The sequence below is a fragment of the Schistosoma mansoni genome, chromosome W, assembly GCF_000237925.1.
Source record: "Schistosoma mansoni strain Puerto Rico chromosome W, complete genome".
Classification (NCBI taxonomy): domain Eukaryota; kingdom Metazoa; phylum Platyhelminthes; class Trematoda; order Strigeidida; family Schistosomatidae; genus Schistosoma; species Schistosoma mansoni.
Window position 1 is genome coordinate 5,755,935 of NC_031502.1, and position 12,933 is coordinate 5,768,867.

A 12,933-nucleotide genomic window follows, 5' to 3' on the forward strand; every position below is an offset into this window, starting at 1 on the left:
TAAGCAATATCGAAATACAAGACTCGAATCACTCTTTTCCACTATTTTCAAAACACATAAGTCCATAAATCCATACAACGCTGACATTTTATCACCATCGATAATTACAAGTGATATTAAGTAGAGTATGAAATCATAATCGTGATGTATTTCCAGTACTTTTCAGACACATTATTCGCTTACCAAAACAACCCTGATTCTCCTCAATATTATTCATCTACGACGTCACTTGTAGATACTTGATTGAAACACTTATTGATCTTCATGTATCGTTATCTGATCAAGAAATTAATGAAGTTGTCATGAAATCTTGGGTTACCTTAGTGTAATTGTTAAATTGTTCACAAAACATATTAAATCATTAAAGGAAATAATAATCGAATTCCGCTTGAGAAAAACTTAGCACAATAATTTATGTTTAAAAACATAACTTGTTTTCATTAGTCTCACTTTCATTATTATATTGTTATTTTAAGACGTCTTACTACATAACATAAGTCGCCATAGAATTGCATCAGTTTTCTGTAAAGTGTTTTTGTTTTATTGAATTCACATGTCGTCTACAGTTGTTACACATCAACAATCAAGATCAATCAAATGAAAGTTTGTTATTGTGAACTCAATATTTTGTAAATCTGTTTATTGTAATGATGTGTGTATTTAGTACAAGAATTCTGTTCACGCCTAATTTACCTCATCACTTATTACAAGCCGAAAATTATTGTTACTTTTATTCACCGCTATATGATTGTGGTATTAAATGCTGATAATTAATACTGAATGCTGTCAAGACTTACAAATATTGAGAGTATTATAAAGAACGACCTCACGAATTGCATGAGATCGCCGTGAATTAACAGGAAATGCTGAATGCCCGAATCATTGCTTATCGGAATGAAGAAAGTCTGTATAAGGAGTGACTTCCAACTACTTGCCGACACAATGTCAAAAACTGTACTGGTCACAGATTATGCATTGACATTGAACACATATGATCACATAGATATGCCCCCAAATGCCCTGGTATGGCCGAGGGTGGGGAGAGTCTACTCTCCATTTTGAAATGCCCCCACATGGACACGCGTATATAGCCTCTACCAGGGAATTCCTACTCACTGCATTCCCGTGGCGGGCATGTTGTTTATGAAACCGAGAGGACGAAAAGCGAATGTCCGGCGCTTTAACTGGGTTGGTGGACACGGAAAGTCCAGTTAAGGGAGTTGGAAAACCCTGATTCCAAACCAATGGTGCATATGGGCTCCAGTATTCTCAGCGAACAAATGGCGCAAGAGTCAATCGCCGGTCACCGGCTACCATATAACTGCATCTCCTCACGGTGCTCCACTGCCTTGTGGATCAGATCTTTAGGTCAAAGGTTCCGGGCCTGTCCTCCTAAGAAAACCACCTGTTTCAATTTGGGCACCTAGGCAGTTTCACAGCCCTCATACAAATCAAATGAGATTTGTGCGGCGCATGTGTATCTGGTGCTCCCTTGTACTAATTTTTATGTGTTTAAATAAATAAATAAACCACATAAATATATGCACTTGTTAGTAAGTGTTTGAAATATGTTAATTATAATATACAGGACAGAATTTCCATCGAACGATATTATTACGGACACGTCCTATAAGCACTGTCTTTATATAGCCATTCTCGTCTCAAGCTTGGTAGAATGGACCGGTGTGATAATAGCAACATACTCATCGACAGGGTCAGTAGATATCTAGACTCAGTTGTTCAACAGATAACGTGTTGACATTTGAAGTGAGAGTTACTGGGCTAGAATCAAAATGTGAAAATCAACACTATAGTTCAGGGACATCTAGCTAACCAACCGAAAATGCCACGAAACGGGTGTCGAACATTCCAGTGGTAGCCACAATTCACTTATTCTGCAGTACTCGCAGATTGCTAGAATGGAGGTACTAGAGCTGGTTTAGTTGATTAGAGAAGACATATTTCATCAGTGGTTAGGAGAATAGAAAATGTATCTATCGATTAATAAATTTCATTTTGATGCTAGTGTTATGGTAACCAAGGTGTTATCAATTACTGACATGAGTGATGTTAATATGTAGTACTGAGAGATATGAGTGACTTGATTTTACATGATTTTCAATTATCGTTTATCTAATGAAAATGATTTGATTTTGATCTTCTATGTAACAGTCTTTGCTTATTCAATTTGCAGCTTTAAACCTTCGATATTATGTATTTTATCTTGGTGAAGATTTATGGTCGCACTACAGACTGCATAAGTCATTTATAGATCATTTACATTTCGGTTTGTTTATATTCATAATCGAGAGAAACAACGTTTTGATATTTATATAGCATGCAACTGTGGACTTATTGCTACTAATTTTCGCCACATTCAGTTAGCTTAACAGTATATATTCTTTTAGTTCACTACACCTTTTTTAATTGAAAACATCATCTGCGCTCTTGGGTAAGTGATCTTTAGTAGGAACTATAAAAATAATCAAAGTTCCATTTTTTTTAAACACAGTTCGTATCATTCGCATTTGGTTTTAGACAAGTGATGATTGAATGTTTACTTAGGAATTAAGGAAGAATACTTTGGTAAAAGTATAATATGTTGATTATAGGAGACCATTTATTTGCTAAACAGAATACCGTATGTAGTTATTAAACGATATATAAAAAAATAATGAATTTACAATTGATTACCGTTTTTGGCGGGGATTAAGAACTAACAGTTATTTCATGTTTAAGAGTTATGGTTAGGGTTAAGAGGCCGAAGGTTATGAGTTATGGAGTTTAGGTTAGCGTAAAGAATACTTTTTAGGCATACAAATACACTCGACTATGCGTTGAATCATATGAAATACGTTCAACTATTATTTAGCTTTCCAGATACTATCTGCTTCAGGAGCATTTATGATTTTCAGTTTACATATCGTGTTACATTCATTGTGTGGTTGTACCACACAGGTCTGTTTATCAATTTTATCCATCTCAAGAACTACTTATTGGCACTTCTTACTTAGCTTCTAATTAGATACGAGTTATCGGCTTTTGTATTTATTTTTTGCGTAAAATTCCAAGAAGCGATATCATAAATTTGATTCGTATGTTAGGGTATCATACTTTCACCATTATTCTCTATTGATTGTATGGAATTAATAGAACTACATCAACCTCTAAATTCTTCACTGGCTTACGTTTTTGAAGCCTGTTGTAGCAAATCCATTAAAAAAACGTAAACTAAGTGGCTTCAGGAGATGCATATTAGTTGTTTACCTTTTGCTTAAAGCTTTCGATTAATAGTTTTAAGAACATGGTTCATCTAATAACACTGACCACTTTCACATACTTAAATATTATTTTTATAGATACTATTATACTTATAAATCATAATTTTAACAATATCCATTCATGATCTCAATCAAAACTTAACAATCTCCACAACTATATACTTATCATTCACAAAGTGGTTAACTTCAATAAAAAAACGAAACACTTTAAGTAATATGATCATTATGTCAAAAGACATTTATAATATTCCATGAATACTCATTATATGTTGATCAGTTTATGTCACTTTCTGACTGTTTACAGTTATCATTATCAGAAGGGGTTTTGTGGAGATTTAGTATTTGCACAGTTGAATGCGTGAGTCAATTGAAGACAATTAGTGAACGGTTGCTCAACTTCGTTGAGGTTAGACATTGACACCGTTGGATGCCGGCTCAGTGGTCTATCGGTTAAGTGCTCTGGCGCGAGACCGGTAGGTCCTGGGTTCGAATTTCGCGAGTGCGGGATCGTGGATGCGCACTGCTGAGGAGTTCTATAATAGGACGAAACGGCCGTCCAGTGCTTCCAGGTTTTCCATAGTGATCTAGCTTCAATTGACTCACGCTTTCAACTATGTTTACAATTAATCATGTTAGAATTACAGTTACCATCGTGAATTCTCACTTCGTTAGTGAAATTCCAAAATAAAGTCGTAAAACAACAACAAAGTACTGTAGATAAAAATCATACCGTGTAAGATTTCGTCAACCACTATGGTATGATTAGCAAAAATTTAATTTACAAAGTATGTTTTACTTTTAGAATTCAACCTTCAAATAAAGAAGATTTAGCATAGAAACTAAGCGAAATATTCACACAGAATATGACTAATAAATCGAAGTAACTGCAGTAAATTTTGTTTAATAATAACTGAATAAAGAAACTGATACACGTAAAAATGTGTTTTCTTACCATTTTACTTCATTATTGAAATTCCACAATAAATTTATTTAAAAAAAAGAAAAAAAACTTCACAGTAAAAGGTGTAGTTGTGGTCAGCAGTATTCATTCACATAACTAACAACAATGATTCTCATACCAACACAACAATCATAATTTTATGTTTATTTTATTTATAAGTACACAGGCGCACAAACAAATTCACAAAACACATAACTGTACATTAAGAAAAATTAAAACCCTATATAAGTAGTGCTATATCATTTGATTATATTGAAACGTAGTATACAATTACTGTATAAAACGAGGAAGTCAGAAAGGTAATGATGAACATTATAAATGTATATATTTATATCTAATAATTCAATTCATATAGCTTGAGAACATTGAGCTGAAAGTTAATTAATATTTATTAAACAAAAAGCAGAAAGCAAGAAACTGTCATGGGGGAAAGCCGAAGCGTAAAACTTTTCATTCTCTGTGGTTTAGCAATAGCGATCTGCTTTACAGTGGTAGCAATTGCTGAAGACAAAACCCTTACATGTGAGTAATAGATTACTATAAAATGTTTTTAATTTCAATAAATTAAATTGTACTCAGAAAACAGTGACATACTAGCAGTTGCATTGTTTTCAGTTAAAGTATTTTGTAAAATCAGACTAGATTTTAGAATTTTTAATGTTTAATTCACAAAATAGATTTCCAACGACAACCTGTAAGCACTAAAACACAGTTTTGTCCTAATCTGTAACATGTCGACAGTGTGTATCCACAACTACTCATCCGGGAATCGAATCCACGACCTTCAGTCTCCTGTAAAACATACTGAATAGTTTTGTGTAAAGTTGAATTATACCTAACAGTGGAATCCAAATAAGAAATAAAGAGTCAATTTCTTGAGTAAGCGTAAATCCCTAAGAGCACTGTCCAAGGTTCAGCAATGGTTAACTATAAACCTCACAAAGAACCAAATAACTGTTTATTGTGTCTCAGTGGTTGTTATGTTGACACATAATTTATTCGATTTGCATCATATTGAGACTCTGTAAAACGTTTATTTTGTATGTATGATAAATAATTCAAATCACTGGATTAACTAAAGCATTCTACTAATTATTTAATTAATGCTATACAAGCTAAAATTAATTGCTTTAATAGTAATTATTATGTATTCGATCGACATACTATAGAATAAGATTACCATTAAAGTGCTTTAATCTTGTTAAGCAGAATATATTCCATGTGTTGTGAAGTGAACTAATTTAGAAGCTCACTTTTATCATTAGATGATAACATGTATTTTAAAACTTGAATTCAATTCAAAATTAAAACGTTTATTGTTACGCATAAACATCAATCCGAGGTTTTAGGCGGTTAGTAACTTTTCCGCTGAAATAACAGAATTCTATTTTGATGTCCTATTTGTTTTAATAACTGGTGTGGGGCATAATGAAACGAATAGGAAAGCATAAATATCATACGAAACTACTTTATTCAATATTTTTAATCTGTAAAAATAATATTTCTCTGGAAAAAAAGGATCATCTTATAGTGTTTCACGGCTTAAAAAAAATGTGACAGTCTAACCACCGTTTCGATAGATCAAATTTGAAACTGAATATCTGTAATATTGTGCATATTAACTTATTATTAATAATTTGTCAGGTTTATTAATATTGTTGTGTTAAATCATGCTTGTCACTACATTTACAGGTTTCTTGTTTAAAATTAGTTTGTTAGCTTATAGTAAAGAGGAATTAGTTTCAGATGATGATAGGTTCAAAGTTCACAATACATTTTCTTCATGAATGAAGTTTAAGCCTCTTTTTAATACTTTCAATATTTGTAAGTCTTGACAGCATTCAGTATTAATTATCAGCATTTAATACCACAATCATATAGCGGTGAATAAAAGTAACAATAATTTTCGGCTTGTAATAAGTGATGAGGTAAATTAGGCGTGAACAGAATTCTTGTACTAAATACACACATCATTACAATAAACAGATTTACAAAATATTGAGTTCACAATAACAAACTTTCATTTGATTGATCTTGATTGTTGATGTGTAACAACTGTAGACGATATGTGAATTCAATAAAACAAAAACACTTTACAGAAAACTGATGCAATTCTATGGCGACTTATGTTATGTAGTAAGACGTCTTAAAATAACAATATAATAATGAAAGTGAGACTAATGAAAACAAGTTATGTTTTTAAACATAAATTATTGTGCTAAGTTTTTCTCAAGCGGAATTCGATTATTATTTCCTTTAATGATTTAATATGTTTTGTGAACAATTTAACAATTACACTAAGGTAACCCAAGATTTCATGACAACTTCATTAATTTCTTGATCAGATAACGATACATGAAGATCAATAAGTGTTTCAATCAAGTATCTACAAGTGACGTCGTAGATGAATAATATTGAGGAGAATCAGGGTTGTTTTGGTAAGCGAATAATGTGTCTGAAAAGTACTGGAAATACATCACGATTAAGATTTCATACTCTACTTAATATCACTTGTAATTATCGATGGTGATAAAATGTCAGCGTTGTATGGATTTATGGACTTATGTGTTTTGAAAATAGTGGAAAAGAGTGATTCGAGTCTTGTATTTCGATATTGCTTATGACAACCAACAGTATAATATTGACCATTTGTTCATACTGATTATTGGTGTGCCACAGCTTTAAACGATCTGTGAATTCATTGAGATGAACAGTTTCCAGAATAACAGTACACCAGTATGATGACGTTGCATGTAATGCACAGTAAGGGAATCAACCAATAATGATGTGAATGAAACTATTGAGAGCAAACTGTGTGTTCAATCATCCAACGATGCTCTTTAAATTTTGGTGTGGTGACCGACCACAAATTAGTTTGATTTCTTCAAATGTTTCGTGCAGAATTTCATCATTCTTCTTGATGAAATCGTTTGTCATGCTGGTGAGAATTGTACTTTTATTGGTAATGGGAATGGCTCTGTTGATTGCTGAGAGTAATGTAATTGAGACGATTGACGATTAAATGGAGCATTAATAACCGATACACGTGAATACGTGTCAGTATTATCAATAACAATGTTAACATATCACTTCTGATTAATGACGTCAGTAATCACACCCTTATATTATGATAGATACACTTAGTCATTCTCAGTGGTTGTTTTCTTTGTTATTCAATTAATTAAATGCACGTGAATAGGACTCTTTACTAGTGAGGTTTATGTTTGTGTAATTGTGAATCACACTATATGGGTGAAGATTCACTTTTCTTGATTATATACGATCGCATGCCAAAACTGAATAATGTCTGTATATATGTGTGTGCGTATGTCAGATATTATTGCATTTGTGTATATTTCCCTACTGAAATAACGTCACTGTGGAATGGAACTGCATTTCAAAATGGATAAATAAAGTCTAATGTGAGATTATGTTACTTGTAATTCTTACATTCGAGTACATGAAATAAAACCTTTCATAGTTTACACCACACCTTAGTATCAATAAGACAATCAGTGAGAACGAAAACGCCTTAGATGGATGTTACGTGAGCGTATGAAACTCTTCAGCAGTACTTACTCACGACCTCACAAGGATCGATCCCATGAAGTTGAAACCCTGTTACGAAATCTCAACCTCTAGAACAATGACATATTCCACTACCACCTTCCACCACACAGTGTGAAAACTTTCTCACATCTGAAATTACAGTGCAACAACGAATTCATGTGATTGATACTCGAATTCACATTTCACTCGTACGACAAATGTTCCTCTTATTAATTTTGTTTATATTAGGCCATTCGCACAATACTGTATTCCCATATGTGTTGCCGAATACTTACTAATCTCAAATTCTTTCCCCACTATTCGTGATTTGTTGACGGTGCTGAAAACAGTTTTATTTACCATTATTATCTTTTTTTTCTCTTACTATGTCAAATTCAAACAAATTACTGAGTAATAACCAAACAACTCCGACCTATCACTGGATAATAAGGAATTCTGGTTCAGTGAATAATTGCTCATATTGATCTTATCATCTGTTGACTGTGCACAGTCGTAATCACAGGATTTTAACTGATGTGATGGTCTTTTGGACAGAAGAAATTAGTCATGTCCCAACTGTCCAGAAAACCTTTATGTCACAAGCGAATTTTGTCACTAAATGTTGAAAAACGAATGAGATGGAAACAATGGAATAGTAAGGCACTTATCCATATGTTGAGTAAGAAGAGGGTATGAAGGGAATATTGTATATGGAAATGATCGGTGAGTGTGGAAAACTGGAAGTATCTATTTAACAACTGATTACCGGGTGTGGAAAACTAGTAGTGTTAAGCTCATAATGGACTTGGAGGATGTACATGTTGCTTCTGTATTCAGAATTCAGGCATGACTCTCTCAATTTTCACAACTTCTCAATGCACATTCATTTCATCTGTTCACCTTTCATGATCAATCACACGACCATATAGGTGACTCGGAAATATACTTGTGAGAGGAGTAGCGTGACTACATCTGACAAACTGTTCCAGTATTGAACTGTTGACTGAATTCAACTCAATTTTCAGAGTGATGCAATGTGATTTGTTTAGAAAGTATTTACTCTATGTGTGAGGATCGATATAAGTTGAATCAAATATGAAAGTAAGCTTGTGGATGGAAACCGATATGCCACAGATTAACAAAACGACGCACCAACAATAAAGTTTAGAAGACAATACGAAACTCAGCAGAATGAAACGTTTTCTCAACGATTTCAACAGTCACATTTTCAAAGACTTTCTATATAGTATCAATCCTGAATTCAATATTAGTCGGAATGAGTTTCTTTCGCAAATGCTGTGCATCTTTCACGCCGTAGTTTCTTTCCCAGCTTCTACCAATAAACCTGGAATGAAATTAATCTCTCATGAACATACTGCACAATTTAACTGGTTCTTCATTCATCGTATCAGTAGTACACATTCTTCTCATCTAATATAGAGAGTAAATAAAGGTTCTCTTTCTCATCAATAAAACTCAAGTTTGGTACTTGTATAATAACCATTGCAATCTGGTGATAAACATGTTTACATGAAACCATTTGTTCTTCCTTATGTAAGAGCATCAAGGAAACCGAATTCCAATCTCTCCTCTGATTTCAGTGTGTATAAAAGTGATCTGAAACAACAACCAAACACTAACTGGAATGTCACTGATGTTGGTGTTTTCTGCACAGATAACTATATGATGAGCTGTCGTGATGTATGACACGGTACTCAGGATTATGAAAAATACATCATGACTGATAAATGATTTATTCCCCATTCACCTATTTTATATCGACCACATTCACTTCTAGGTGGAATTAAAACATCAGTTTAAATTCATTCAGTATTGTTTGTATGAACCTTCCCAGAGTGAACATCAACTCTGAGATGCAGGTACATCCAGCTGACGAGTCCCAAATAGGACGAAACGCGCGTCCTGGATTCCACTGCTAGCCACTATCCATCTCTGCTTAAAACATCAGTTGTTCTCGGATTGTCAGCATACCGTTTCAAGCGAGATTTGCTTAAGTATAGTCAAGAGGTTTATTTAATGATACATTTTTGCTTTTTCAAAACATTCACACACTTCCATTTGTCCAATGAAATTCGTGATTGATATGTGTCATTAATTGAATTAAAGCAGGATCGTGCACGAATTTCTACAATAATTTCTAGATTGACATCATTTATGTTATTCATCTAACGGAATTCATATGTGACACCATATCATGTAATTGGCAGCAAATATACTGATTATATGAGAACATACTGACCTCAGTTTTCAAAATTCCACATTGTTTTCTGAATAGTGAAAATAATATTCATCGTAATATAGAGCAATGATTGAATACCAAACAAGACAATGCTAATAACATGTGATATGTAGTTATTAGGTGAATTTGTGGTATGGATGTACGGATTCAATGGAATGTAAAAGAGCGAACTAATGAGTGAATGGCTTTAAAAACCATCAGCAAATAACAATCAGTCATCCTATTTTTTATTACACAGTGGTCAATCATCACAGATAACGATATGATGAGCTAACTAATCTCAAATTCACTACCATTATTCGTCATTTGTTGGAGGTGCTGAAGACAGTATCTTATCCATTATCTTCTTATTTTCTGTTACTTTGTTGAATTCAAACAAATTACCGAGTAATAATCAAACAACTCCACCCTATCACTGAATAATAAGGAATTACTAAAGTCACAGATCTTGGTAATTAATAAACTGAGGTGATTTAAACAAACAACATTTTGTTTTCAACTAAACTGCTTGCTTATGTTGTACAATCGTGTTTATGAATGTTTGGCAAACATATATGTGTGTAAGAGAATGGATGGAGTTCATATTAGTAAGTGTTCTGATATTTCAAGTATTCAAAGAAGTCTGCATATTTCTGACCGGTAAACTATTTTCATCCTCCTATTCTTCCCCGATCTCTACATCACTATGCAACGTCCAATTAATACTTGAGATCTCAGAACACTTCATAATATAAACTCTTCCTATCATTCTGTACACAAACATGATTTTAAGATCACCATGAATGGGATTGTATAACTTGAATAAATGATTTAATTGAGAACACTTTCTTCCCAGAATTTCCTCTGTTCTGTTGGATTTGTTCGAATATATCTTAGTTTGAAATACACTAGATATCTTTGATTGCTTAATTCCACAATGTATGTACCATTTATTCATGTTGACATTCAGTTTGGTTTTTATTGAATTAATTAATTGATCAACCGTTTCTTTTAACTTCTCGTCAGTGTACTGTTTCTACATTTTTACGGTACACTAAGAGATGCTCGTTTTTTTTTTCATTTACTGTTAAAAGCCGAATATAAATCAAATTCGCTGAAAGCCTTTCAAGCATTCTACTTCCTAGCTCTCATCGCTTTCATTGTGGCGCTCGTACTATACTTAGTAACTATTTTCACAGCATCTCGAAGAGTCCTGAGCATTGGATTTTTTGTCGCGGTTGTAGTAGGATGTAAGTAATTTTTAGTCATTTTCATAACAGTCTACAATTGTATTGTAACGATAACATGTCTTTCAAGACGATTGTGTTGTTCGTGGATTGATGACAGGTTTTCATTATTGAATTTACTTTGTTTGTCTAGTTACCGGTTCTACTCATTCGACAGATAACTATATGAATGTTGTATCTCAATAACATCGGTGAAGTATTGATGAGGACTACAACATTCTGACTAGTTCCTTTAGAATAATATAATTGTAGCAAGTGAAAATTTTTACAGTATGATTATGGGGACTAGTTGATCGGTTGCTAGTACTATGACTGACAGAAAAGTAAATAAAAAACTCAATTTTCAAACCAACTGATCAAACAAATGAGTTCGTTCTTATCAGAAATGGATGGTGACTAGCAGCGAAATCCAGGATGCACATTTCATACTATTTGGGTTTGGTCAGTTGGATGTTTCGGCAGCCAAATTCATGTTTATGCCCAAACTCGAAGCATAGAACTTCGAGTTCAATCGCGATCACGTTAGTCACTCACCTGCTCAGTTCTGGATTGTACTGCTAGCCATCATCCATCTCTGCTTAAACTACTTGTGACTTACTGGCAATATCGAGACAATGCTCTCTGAATGCACATATGCCGAAACAGACTGATCAATTGCAGTCTTAAACATCAACGACAACATACAAACAACCTATATACATGAGTCAAAAATGTTTGTCATTCAAAATTTAGAACCGAACCATATTGTTAAACGGAGTTCTGGAATTTCCACAATTCAAACCATCATTCTTCGATGTTATATATTTTAATGACCATACCTATGTAGTTGTCGTTAGTTATACTGGGCATTTATAAGAATTGTCTACTAGGTCATCAGAATCAATTGAATATTTACCACAGGAATCATTTCTTCACATGACGAAATTACTCCCTTTGAGATAACAGATGTGCGAATTCCTCACCACTGTATCACTTTTATACACGGCCACATAATTTCATACGAAACTGGGATACTCGCTAACATTCAGTCTACAATAACAGAGACGAATCAATCAAATTCTTCAGATTATCTACGAATTCAATGTCAATTCCTAGTTTGATAATATTCTCATCGTTTGTCGAGTACAAGAAAATTAGAGTATAAATGATGCATAACGAAGACTTATAACAAACGCTTTACGAGAGATAACGATGAATCCACCAGTCTTTTAACATATCAACAGTTTCCCTTTTTATCTGATACTATCACTGATTATCATTTAGATATTTTCTGAAAAGTACAACTCAATGGAAATAGAACGCTTGTTACACTTTGTAGTGATTATCGATAATTGTAAACTAATTAACTTATTAACGATAAATTGTTGTATTATTCTAATGTCTGTTTAGGTATATGCTGTATTATCAGCGTCATTATATATTATCAACACATGTCCAATAGTTACAATAGGAGTTTTCGGCCAGATTCCACCTCATGGTTACTTGTCGTTATTGTGTCTTCAGCCCAGCTCATTTTGTTCGTATGCTTGTATATTCTCTATTGAGAAGTGTTTGCTTTTCATCACAGCTACATGTCATGAAAGTTGTGAAGATGGAATATTATTGACGTAGTATAAAACTTGATTGAAAGAACACATTTGATAAAGCTCCAAATTT

The 12,933-nt window shown here is 33.3% G+C and overlaps 1 protein-coding gene across 1 annotated transcript in view; it reads left to right on the forward strand.

Moving 5' to 3' along the window:
• Positions 1–4,554: 4,554 nt before the first annotated feature.
• Positions 4,555–12,933, forward strand: part of Smp_022450.2 (hypothetical protein) — a gene marked incomplete at its 3' end in the record, with an annotated part of 10,685 nt that continues 2,306 nt past the window's right edge. The window contains exons 1-2 of the mRNA XM_018800014.1: positions 4,555–4,764; positions 11,125–11,284. Coding sequence (XP_018653870.1) covers positions 4,665–4,764; positions 11,125–11,284 — 260 coding nt within the window. The 5' untranslated portion in view covers positions 4,555–4,664. The remainder of the gene's footprint in view (positions 4,765–11,124; positions 11,285–12,933) is intronic.